Source organism: Pituophis catenifer, unplaced genomic scaffold (assembly GCF_029215685.1).
Source record: "Pituophis catenifer annectens isolate HBS135680 unplaced genomic scaffold, rPitCat1.0.hap2 SCAF_12, whole genome shotgun sequence".
NCBI classification, from domain to species: Eukaryota; Metazoa; Chordata; class Lepidosauria; order Squamata; family Colubridae; genus Pituophis; species Pituophis catenifer.
Genome location: NW_027256892.1, coordinates 10,969,668 through 10,981,753, shown reverse-complemented (window position 1 = coordinate 10,981,753; position 12,086 = coordinate 10,969,668). Strand labels below are relative to the sequence as shown.

The 12,086-nt window shown below is 45.9% G+C and overlaps 1 protein-coding gene across 11 annotated transcripts in view; it reads right to left on the bottom strand.

Moving 5' to 3' along the window:
- CAMK2B (calcium/calmodulin dependent protein kinase II beta) overlaps positions 1-7,276 on the bottom strand; it is a 214,818-nt gene extending 207,542 nt beyond the window's left edge. For all 11 annotated transcript variants that reach the window (XM_070952294.1, XM_070952302.1, XM_070952297.1 and 8 more), the window contains exon 1: positions 7,176-7,276. In XM_070952294.1, coding sequence (XP_070808395.1) covers positions 7,176-7,240 — 65 coding nt within the window. In that variant the 5' untranslated portion in view covers positions 7,241-7,276. The remainder of the gene's footprint in view (positions 1-7,175) is intronic.
- Positions 7,277-12,086: the final 4,810 nt, after the last annotated feature.

The following is a 12,086-nucleotide window of genomic DNA, read 5'->3' as shown; positions in this document are numbered from 1 at the left end:
CAAAGCTTGTCCCTCTGAGCTCTTGCTAACCCAGGATTAAAACTTCTAAAAAGCTGACTCTATCCATGTGAGTCTGCTCCAAATTCCAACTTTGATTCTTCAAACTATCCGAGCATGAGGTGAGTGGCTTTATAAAACAAGCCTTTTCAACTGTATCTTCCAAAGTTGGGAGAGACCTCTCACGGAATGTTGAGCCTCACCCAACTCAGTTAAACAGCAAACAAAATAAAAAGTATCATTCATGAGGAATATAAAAAAAATTGAAATCAGGTTACATAGAAGTATGTCATAATTACTCTTTGATTATTTTAATTTTTTTTAGTAGACCCTCATTTACAGCTTGTAGGTTCTCTTACCCGCTGTGGGCATGTCTCATTCTTCACGCTACAGACAGCCTGTATTTTAATATATTCCTCGTCTTTTAAGAGAGACAAATCTAATGCATTCCATCTTGTTTATATATGGGGGTTGGAGATGTTCTCCATATATTTGAAAATAAGCCGGTTTTAGCTTGCATAATGATGGCATAGACAGAGTTAAATAAGCCAACCATCTTCAAACTACATTCTTCAAGGACACAATGAATGCATTATCTCACCACCCTTATGTGTGGCAAAGTAAATTGCAATGGCCAGCACAAGTATCTTTACAATATATTATATGCAATATACACTTTTCTAGATTGACTGATCTGGAGGTGCATTCAATTTAAAGGTGTTAGTTATCACCTTTAAAGCACTCCATGGCTTAGGACCTGGGTACCTACGAGACCGTCTTTTGCCACCAATAGCCTCCCACCGACCAGTTCGTTCTCACAGGGAGGGACTACTCAGGGTACCGTCAGTCAAATTATGTTGACTGGCGACTCCCAGGGGGAGGGCCTTCTCTGTGGGGGCTCCAACCCTTTGGAATGAACTGCCTCCGGAGATACGGAATATCCCTGATCTCCGTGCTTTCCGCCGTGCCCTCAAGACCCTGATGTTCCAACAGGCGGGGCTAAACATACGAACATGTGAATGATTTTTAAAATGTTATCTAATTCTGGGTTTTATTTAATTGACCAAACTAAGTAATAATTTTAATTAGCAATTTTATGATGTTTGTGTATCTATATTTTTCTTGACTGTACACCGCCTTGAGTCCTACGGGAGAAAGGTGGTATAGAAATATAATAAATAAATAAAATAAATAAATTATGTTCACTTGTAAGCATGCCTTTTTAAAAATGATGGCATAAGGGAAAGGGAACCTATCATTTCCAAAAAAGATACTCTTCAGTTATAGTATGGAATGCTAATAAACTCTGTGATATAAACCATACAAAACAATAAAAGCAATTTCTCTGAGCTATCCTTCTTCATCTAGTAAATTTATAGCAACCAAGATTCTAAATTCTATTTCTTGCTTTCTTCTCTGTGGCTACCAAGAAAGACTGTAAAGACTCTCTCAAATAAAATTCAACTCCTGGTGACTTCATGGATAAATCCACGTAGATTTTAACAGTCATATAGAAAGGCTTTGTCACAGCCGCCTTCTGCTATCTTTTGGACTAACTCAATGTTTCTCATTGTCAATAACTTTTAAGATGTGTGGACTTCAACTCTCAGAATTTTGGGAGCTGAAAGCCACACTTTTTAAAAGTTGCTGAGATTGAGAAATACGGGAACTAATTTACCAGTTTTAGCCCTGGGGTTCCTGAGGCTCTCTTACATAAGTACCAACTCTGCTTAGATTTGATGGGGAACAGAGCTGGCACAGGCAGAGACAACAGGAAAATCCAGCTAAAGTTTGGCAGCCTGTGAAGAACTTTTATCAATAATCATTGAGTTATGGAAGTTTATACATTACTTCTGTTGGATTCAGCAGACATCCAAACGGTTTAATTTAGGTTGCCCCATGGTCCAAGTACTGACTCTAGCACAATAATTGGAAACCGAAGCCTGCAAAACTTTTTGCTTACTTAGATGGCTTTCCATATGGAACAGCTAGAAGAGAAAAGGCCATCACTGTCTAAGGAACCGTGTCTTTCACTGCACTGTTGGGAAGCAACTTATTGAGGGATAACACAATATAGGTAGTCCTTGGCTTGCGATCACAATTGGGACCAGAATTTCTGTTGCTAAGCAAGGTGTTGGTTAAGGCCTGATGTTTTGGAATGATGATTAAGTGAATGATTGAAGTTATTAAATGAATCACTGCAGTCATTAAGCTACCTCCATTGACTTTCTTTGTCGGAAGCTGGCTGGGAAGGTCACGAACGGCGATTACATGAGCCCAGGATGCTGCATTTCCTCATAAATACATATCTGTGGCCAGGTGCCCAAATTTTGATCACACGACTATGGAGATGCTGCAACCATCCTAAGTGAGAGGAACAGTCATAAGTCTCTTTTTTCAGTGCTGCTGTAACTTCAAATGTTCGCTAAATGAACGATTGTAGTTTGAGGACAATCTGTACTACAGTCTAACACAAAGAAAATTATCAGCTTCCTGTACTCCACAATTGCTTCCTGGGCCCACTACCTCACTCTGTTTTATGGCAGGATCAGCCCCAGGAATTGTGACAGCAAGAACAACATCTTCACCTCCTGGAACGAAATGTCTCAAGAACAGCCCTGCTGTCAAATTTCAAATCCCAGCTGGGCTCAAGAACAAACAGCCATCTAAATCAACCTTTGGGCACCAGGGACTGGTTTCCGCGGACCAGAGGGGGTGTGGTTTCGTGTGCTCCCTGGATCCCGCAGATGGGGCTTCGCTTCTTTGCGTGGCCCAGTGCTGTTCCACAGACCAGGGGTTGGGGACCCCTGATTTAGAGAAGACAGGATAATCCCATCCAGCAGCAATAGTCAGAGGATGGATGGATAAGATGATCATTAGAGATCTCATTTTATCACATCAACATAACAGTATCAACATAACAGGGTCTCTTTCTCTGGTGCATATGAGAATCTCATAAACCCATTAAATCCAAGTCCTAACATTACGTAAAGGCATCATTGTCCATTGTTGAGAAGCTACAAACAAACTCTACTTTCTGCTGGGTTAAAAAAAAGGATCACCTTTGGGAGTGAAAGGCTTCTGGAGAAATCCACCTGAGCTGTTGCATTTGGTAATCGCTGACTGACCAGAATTGCAGACTACCATCACTCAAAAAGAAAAAAAAAAACCTAGCTAAGAAACCAAGACAGTTATAGTAAAATAATCAAGGAGAATAAGGTTGATTTTAGGACAAAGGAGAAAAGCTGCCATGTTCTAACATGAGGATATTGTGCTAAATTTTTCATAAAAGGGGCTCTAGTCTACCACTACGTCAATGTATCTCCTGATCCAATCTTCTTGAGATTCTTCAGAAGAATTGGACTCCAAAGCCCATCATTCCCTCAGCCAACCTGGCTAAGACTGACAGGCAAGTGTCTATGGAGATTCTCAGTCATCCAGGTCATGATTGTCCCAAAAATGCTTTTTCAAAAGGCAACTGGTTTTTCCTTGAAGATGTTTCACTTCTCATCCTAGAAGCTTCTTCAGTTCACAGAGGAGAAGCGAAATATCTTCAAGGAAAAAACAAAAAAGTCCAATTGCCTTTTGAAAAAGCACTTTGGGGACAATGACAGGCAAGGTGAAGTCCAAGACGTTTAGAAGGTACAGGGTGGAAAAGGTGAACCCAGTGATCCAAGATGTTTCACATCTGTTCTTAGAGTTTGCTCTAACTGACTAACCTGCAACTCACTAATCTGGATAGCTCTGGCTGGCTATTAGAAGCTGGGGAAGGTTAGTGGGGCAGCATTTGCATCCTGACCAGCAGAAGATAAGCCCATGGACCCTGAAATGAAACCAATCATGGAAACGGTAGAGCCACAGTTAGACTTATGTCAACTCAGGGCTGCACACAGTCCTTAGTCAGAGGTCTCTTCAAGAGTTAACACACTGAATTATCATTTTGAAGGGGGAAAGAGAAAATAATTAAATGTATGGGGAGCAGTCCTGTTAATTGTCACTAATTTTAATTTAATCATATGTTGTTTTTCCATTTGGTTCCATCCACTTTTTCTCCCCAATTCTTTTTTGAATTATTTGGAAAGATCTATAGCCCACCCTTTTCCCCCCAGCTTACAAGAGGATCTCTCTTTTATCCTTAAAATGACCCTGAAAAGGAGGTTAGGCTGAAAAAGAGAGAGTGGTTCAAAATCACCCAATGAATTTCTATTGGCTGTTGGTGGAATTCAACCTGGGATTCCCCAGTTCAAGTTTAGCTTTACCTGCCACATCATACCTCTCCAATCAAGGAACTCACACACAAGTGCAATTCCCACCCAAACCAGGGAGCTTAATCATGATATAAATCTAACACTTGTGCTATCAGTGCAGAAATCCTGACACAGAATTAATACTGAAAGGACTAGCTCTTAACATGTACGTAACAGTATATTACCTAACTGTATAAAGGAAGAACATTACACCTCTTAATAACACAGGTATACACTACGTAACAGTAGTTCTATGGGGTTTCCTATTGTACAAAGCCACAAATTAATTCTGGGTGGAGGGAAAAATTCCCAGTGGGCAAAGATCTTATTTGGGGAAGTGCATCTTATCTCAAGGGTTTTTTTAACCCGTTTTCTCTCTTCTGCTTTAGATTTGATTCTATAATTCTATTAGATCAGGTACAACAACCCTGACGGATGCAGAGAAGCATCAGAAGGAAAAAGAGCAGAGAAGCTGCATTATAAAGGAGATACGAAAAGACAGATTTGGGTTGCATCCAGAGTCGTAATTCTTCCTCTTTCATTTTGCTGAAAAGCATGCGTGCCGGACAGAGGCTGAGCTTGGAAAAACAGCCTGTCAGCTTTTAAAAAGTTGTTATTTATGACCACAACCCATGATTTGCAACACTACCTAAGCCAAGAAACATTACTGCTGGCCTTCCACACTGACACAACAGCCATCTGAATTCTATCAGAATCTGAATGGGGAAGGGGAGAAACGGATAAGAGAGAAGCATGTTACATATGCTAAATCATATTTTTTATTTCTCCCCCTTTAAAGGTCTTAATGGGGAAGCCAAACAAACAAGTTGGGGGGGGGACAACTTCACAGCTTCTGATATCCCTTGAAAAGCTAAATAAACAATTAACAATATATCAAGTTGAGATGCCGCTGTTCTGCTTTTCCCATGCCATTATTCACAGCAAAAAAGCACTGCTTAGTCTGTTTCCATGGCTTTTATATCAGCAGCTGTTTTTTAAGACTGTCACAGTATATTATATAATATACATATACACAGACACACTAACACACACACACACACTCATTCACCATAGCAAAGAGGTCAACCATCCCAAACCACCCCTGGAATCTCTGAAATTTGCTTTATGCCTTAGGTAGCCACAAACCTGACTTTGCCACCCCAGGAGAATTTACATTTCTGGGGGAAGGAAAAGTGGAGGCAGCAATCAAAAGGGAAAAGAATGACTGGGGGTGGTGTCTAAATGGATGGCTAATGTGAAGGGGGAAACCTGAAAGCAACTTTTCTCTCCTAGCTTTAAAGCCCAAATCTACCCAATAGGCTGGATAGGAGGTGATGCAGATCTTTTTCCACAAAGCTCTAGTAAGATCTTGCTTATGGCTCTGGGAATTTCAAAATGTCTATTTAGTGCAAAGGAACAGAGAGGGAATTCTTCTCTTCTACATATCTTGGATCATGAGAAGTTGTCTTGGAAAGAGAGCCACAAACGGGACTTCTACCCTTGGCTGCCCTTAATATAGAGGCGAGAGGAGTGCAAGAGGAGACCCGCAGAAAGGGGAAAGTGATGGTTACCCGCCACTCTCCCCCGGCTCAACATGCAGGGCGGCTGTGATCACCAGCTGCAGAGGAACCACAAGAAGGAGCAAGTGTGGGAAGCAGGAAGCAGAGCAGCTGCTTTGGGGCCCGGCTGCCCCAATTAAAGGGGTCGGACTGTCCTCGGCCACGTGTTGGGGGAAACCGCTCCCAGCGCCTGGGCGATGAACGCCGGACCCCCCCGAGCGAGCCAGGCAGAGATCGGGACAGGATCCTGGCTGGGGTCATTTCAGCTTTCCGGAGCCAGGCGGCTCTAGCCCGGCCCGAAGTGCCCCTGAGCAGGTGCAGAGCGCCGGCCGTTAATGAGCAGTTATACCCAAACTGCAGAGCTTGAAGTTAGGGCGGGGAAGGGGGGTCTCCCAACCCGTTGCGGAGAAAGCCCGCAGATCTCTCTCCGTCACCATGGGAGGGGGGCTCGCCCGGCGGGCGGCTTCCCCGGTCCCTCCGGAAGGCAGCAAAGGCGGCCCCACCAATGGGCGAGCGGCGGACTCCCCGACCCCTCCCCAACGTTACGCAATACGCCCAGCTCCCGGGCGCTCCCCGAGCCCAGCCCCTCCCCTGCCCTGCCAGGCTGGCTCCAAAGGCAAGCGATTAACCCCTTCCTCCTCCTCCTCCTCCCTTGCCCCCTCCCTCCGAGGCGCTTTACCTCCTCGCCCCCCGGGGCAGTTCCCCTCTGCCCCCCCCATTGCCAGGCAGTGGCAACCGGCCCCGCTTCGCCGAGGGAGCCCAGCAACCGGGAGCAGCTGGGCTTCCACGGTATGGCCCCCGCCCCCGCTCCGGCGCGCAACAAGCAGCGGCAGCAGCAGCAACCGCCGCCCTCGGCAACGCTTGGCCGAGGGGCCGGAGCGCAGAGCCTCGCAGCCCCCCTGGCGGATCGGGCATCCCCCTCCAGCCCCGGCGCCGCCACGTGCTCGCTCTGCCCGCCTGGGAGCCACGCGGGGGCAAGACGGCCGCCACTGCAGCAAGGGAGCTGCGGCTCCGGCGCTCTCCCCGGCGCCAGCTCCGACGGAGGGCGCAGGAGAAGCCGCAGGAGGCGGCGCGGCTCTTGCGAAGGGAGCGGCGGGGGGCTGCGCGGGTCCGCCGGCCGCAGCTCTGCAACGTGCGTCATGGCTGCGCAGCGCCGGGGCAGGATCCCCCCCCGCCTCTTCGGTCGGGCCGCGCGGGGCCTGGACGGTCGCTCTGCGGGCAGGCTGCAGGCGCCCCTCCTCGGCTGCAGCGTCCAGGGCTCGCCTTTCCTTCCCCCGGCCCTCCGCCTGCCCGGTCCCGGGGTGGCTTTGCGTCGAGCTTGGAAAGGGGACCCCGACTTCCCCGGGCGGACCCCGCGGCCTCGGCTCCTTACTTGCCAATTTCCTCGTAAAGCTGATACTCGTCGGTGAAGCGGGTGCAGGTCACGGTAGTGGCCATCGCGGCTGCAGCTTCACTCCGCAATGAGCCGCCCGGGCTCCGCTCCGGCTGGCAGCGGGGGGGAGGGGGGAGAAGGGGCGGGGAGGAGGAGGAAGGGGCGAGGCGAGCGCCGAGCAACGGGGTCCGCGGAAGAGCCGCTCCTGGCTGCTGGCGGCGGAGCGCGGCCCCTGCAGAGCGAGCGAGCGAGCAGCGATCCCGGCACTGGGCAGAGTCCGCGAGAGCTGGCGGGGGGAGAGGGAGGGGCGACCGCCCCCCCGGTTCGCCGGGCGGGCGGGCGCGTCTCAACTTTGACGGGGCGGAGGTGTCGCTTCGCCCTCTTCGCTGCCGGGAGCGGCTGCCGCTTGTGCGGGGCTCGGAGTCCCACCTGCGCCTTTAGCTGCGTCCCCTCCGCTCGGCTGGGATGGGCTGGGTGATGGACCCGGTCCCTTCCCCTCCGCATTTGCTGAATTGCCTTGCGCGTTCTGCTTCCCGGAGGAGGGAATGGCGGAAGCCTTATTCAGACGTGAGATGGAACCCCAAACTTTATCCAGTATCTTCCAGGTGATTTCCACGCCCCCCAGGTGAACATGAGTCGCCCTACAACTTTCTCTGTCACGTGCAGCTCCAAGAATTCCTAACCAGGCCGGCCTGGGCGAAAATGACTCTATTATCTAGAACATTTTCCCTGCCAGGAGACTATATTCCTGCCGCTTCCCTCATCCACCGATGAACACCTGGGTCCAGTAGCTGCTCCCTTTCTGCCACTGCAGGTAGCTCTCAAATCCAACCCAACCCTGCCATCTTCTCGCCTCCTTTGACAGCGCTTCCGGATGCTGACTCCAGCATTTTGCAGCTCGGGAAGCATCAGGTGCTTGGTCAGCACCTCAGAAGGAAGTTCGAGATTCAAACTTAAAGCCAGACTTTTACCAGGGTGTGGCTTACTTGCAAGAAAATCGAGGCAAGATTGCTTTGCCAATGTGGTCCTCTGTTGCCATGATTCATTCCACTTCTTTAGTTTGCTTAATAGACAGTCTCTTCTTAAAAGCCTCCAATGATGGGGCACCTGCAACGTCTGAATGCAAGCTGTTGCACTGGTTGATTTATTCATTATTTATTTATTTATTTATTGGATCGATTTATATGCCGCCCTTCTCCAGAGACTTAGGGCGGCTTACAATGCGTTAAGCAATAGCCTTCATACTTTTGTATATACCTGCCTAGTAGGGCTTTCGGCCCCCCCCCCCAAAGCGGTGTTCTTTTTTATACAAAGTCAGCTTATTGCCCCCACAAACCTAGCTTGTCCTAGCTGTTAGGAAGTTCCTCCTTAATTCCAGGTTGTTTCTCTCCTTTCTTTAAAAATAAATTTTATTAATTTGCTATTGTTTACATTTATCCGTGCTTAATAAACATCTTGTTGTCTAGGTATTTAATTTGCTTGACAATATTTTAATCTCCACCCCTTTTTTCCAGTCACTGATAAAATAGATTCCATGTTTGGTAATATTCTGTATCTTCTTGATTAGTTTCCATCCATTGATTCTTGTCTTCTTTATTTAACTGATCCTGGTTTTTCTGGGTTTACAGAAGGGAACCATTGATTAACCATGTGGGTTGGGTCACACCTAGATTCAAGTAGGGGCGGCTTAATGCAAGGGTGCAACTACAGCCTAGCTGTAGGAAGCTGATTTGTGGAGAAGCTTCTCTACAATGATGTTGAAGAACCATGGCATGATTCTCACTGTGCCACCTATAAGATTATAACTTTGACCATCCTCACTATGATCCTTTAGTTCATTACCTATTGAGACCTGCCACAAAATAGTGGAGGTAGGATTTTCAAATGAGGTACCCCAGATCTTCAATGCTGTCTGGGGACATAGTCTTGGCTTACCCTTTGCATTACAACCATTCATTTATGTTGGGGGTTACATCAGCACTGAAAAAAGTGAGTTATGATCAGTCCTTCTGCTTCCAATCCTCATAGCATCCCTGCCCAGCAAAATACAGGTGCTGAGCAACCAGCATGCATTTAGAACGATTGCAGGGTCCTGGGCCATGTGATCCCCATTTGTGACTATTTATTTGGAAAATTTATATTGCCGCCTACTCACACATGGCGACTCAAGGTGGCTTCTGACAAGCAAAGTCAATGGGAGAAGACAGATTTGTTTTATGTCCATAGTGACTCACTTAACAACCCACAGCAAAAAAGGTGGTAAAATTGGGCATGACTCATTTAATGACCACTTTGTTTAGTGACAGAAGTTCTGGTCCCAGTTTGTAGTTGTAAGTCAAGGACTACCTGAATCTGATTCTTCATGTTTATTGCAACATGCTGGTTTGTCACACAACATACTAACCCATTATTAAATAAGCCATCATTCACTCAGTCCATATTCTAGGTTTGCACACACATTGGCTCTTAAAACTATTCACATGAACTGAATTCATGTATGCCCTTGGTTTTATGGGGTTTTTTTGTTGTTAGCTGCCCAGGGTTGTGTTCTAAGATGAGCCTACAGACAAAACAGATAGGCAGGCAGGCAGGCAGACAGATGATGGATAGATGCTCTCTCTCTCCCTCCCTCCCTCCCTCTTCACAAAGTTAGATTTCAGTAGCTCCTCAGGTACTTCCACAGAACAGCCAATCCATTGGCTATACTCAGATATACAGGTGAAACTCGAAAAATTAGAATATCATGCAAAAATTCTTTGATTTCAGTAATGCATCTTAAAAGGTGAAACTAATATATGAGCTAGACTCATTACATGCAAAGTGAGATAGTTCAAGCCTTGATTTGTCATATTTTTGATGATTATGGCTTACAGCTCATGAAAACCCCAAATTCACAATCTCAAAAAATTAGAATATTACATGAAATCAATAAAACAAGGATTGTATATAGAACAATATCGGACCTCTGAAAAGTATAAGCATGCATATGTACTCAATACTTGGTTTGGGCCCCTTTTGCATCTATTACTGCCTCAATGTGGCGTGGCATGGATGCTATCAGCCTGTGGTACTGCTGAGGTGTTATGGAAGACCAGGATGCTTCAATAGCGGCCTTCAGCACTTCTGCATTGTTCAGTCTCATGTCTCTCATCTTTCTCTTGGCAATGCCCCATAGATTCTCTATGGGGTTCAGGTCAGGCGAGTTTGTTGCCAATCAAGCACAGTAATCCCATAGTCATTGAACCAGGTTTTGATACTTTGGGGCAGGTGCCAAGTCCTGCTGGAAAAGTCAGCATCCCCATAAAGCTTGTCTGCGGAAGGAAGCATGAAGTGCTCCAAAAATCTCCTGGTAGACGGCTGTGTTGACTGTGGACTTAATGAAGCACAGTGGACCAACACCAGCAGATGACATGGCTCCCCAAATCAACACAGACTGTGGAAACTTCACACTGGATTTCAAGCATCTTGCAGTCTGTGCCTCTCCATTCTTCCTCCAGACTCTGGGTCCTTGGTTTCCAAATGAGATGCAAAAGTTGCTCTCATCAGAAAAGAGGACTTTGGACCACTGAGCAACAGACCAGTCCTTTTTTTCTTTAGCCCAAGTAAGACGCTTCTGACATTGTTTGTTGTTCAGGAGCAGCTTGACAAGAGGGATACGACATTTGAAGCCCATGTCCAGGATCTGTCTGTGTGTGGTGGTTCTTGATGCACTGACTCCAGCCTCAGTCCACTCCTTGTGAAAGTCCCCAACACTTTTGAATGGCCTTTTCCTGACAATCCTCTCCAGGCTGCTTGTGCACCTTTTTCTTCCACACTTTTCCCTTCCACATAACTTTCTATTAATGTGCTTTGATACAGCACTTTGGGAACATCCAACTACTTTTGCAATTACCTTTTGAGGCTTTCCCTTCTTATGGAGGGTGTCATGGTTTTCTGCACAACTGTCAGATCAGCAGTCTTTCCCATTATTATGATTCCTACTGAACCAGACTGAGAGACCATTTAAAGGCTCAGGAACCCTTTGCAGATGTTATGGCTTAATTAGTTGATTAGAGTGGGACACTTTGAGCCTAGAATATTGAACCTTTTCACAATATTCTAATTTTCTGAGATTGTGAATTTGGGGTTTTCATGAGCTGTAAGCCATAATCATCAAAAGTATGACAAATCAAGGTTTGAACTATTTCGCTTTGCATGTAATGAGTCTATCTCATATATTAGTTTCATCTTTTAAGTTGCATTACTGAAATAAATGAACTTTTGGCTGATATTCTAATTTTTTGAGTTTCAACTGTAGGTGAAACATGGTTTATTAACTCACTGGAATTGCATAGGACATGGAATCATGCATTAACCATACTGGGTGGGTTCCCACAGCGTACCATTACAAAGTAGCCAACTCTGTTTTAGCCTCAAATGCTCAACTCAACCATTCTTTGAGGATTGACTGTATTATCTCAAAGCACCTTCAGAATGAAGTAAATGATCTGTAGCCAGGAAAAGCCCAAGGTCTATGGAAGTACAAAAATATTTTAGAGAAACAGAGAGTGGAAGGAAGCTTAAGCAGTTCAAGAAGAAATCGTAAAACTTCATGGCAGCAGGAAACATTTTGGAGACAGGCAAGATATGGATCAGGTAGGAAAGGGTTGCCATGAAGTTTTCTTCTCCTGACAAAAATATTCTTTTCATGAAAATATTATTTCATGGGAACTGACTTGTTTCAAAGCAAAGCAGATGCCTTCAGCAACACTTTTACTCCAAGAGTTTGTCAGGCCCATGGAGACCTGACAGGTCTCTTAGAAAATGAGACTATTTTCTATATCCCAACACTTTGGAAATGTTCCCACTTGCCTATAAAAAATTTAAAAACACAAAAGTAAATGGAAATGGAATAACATGCTTTTCTGTCCT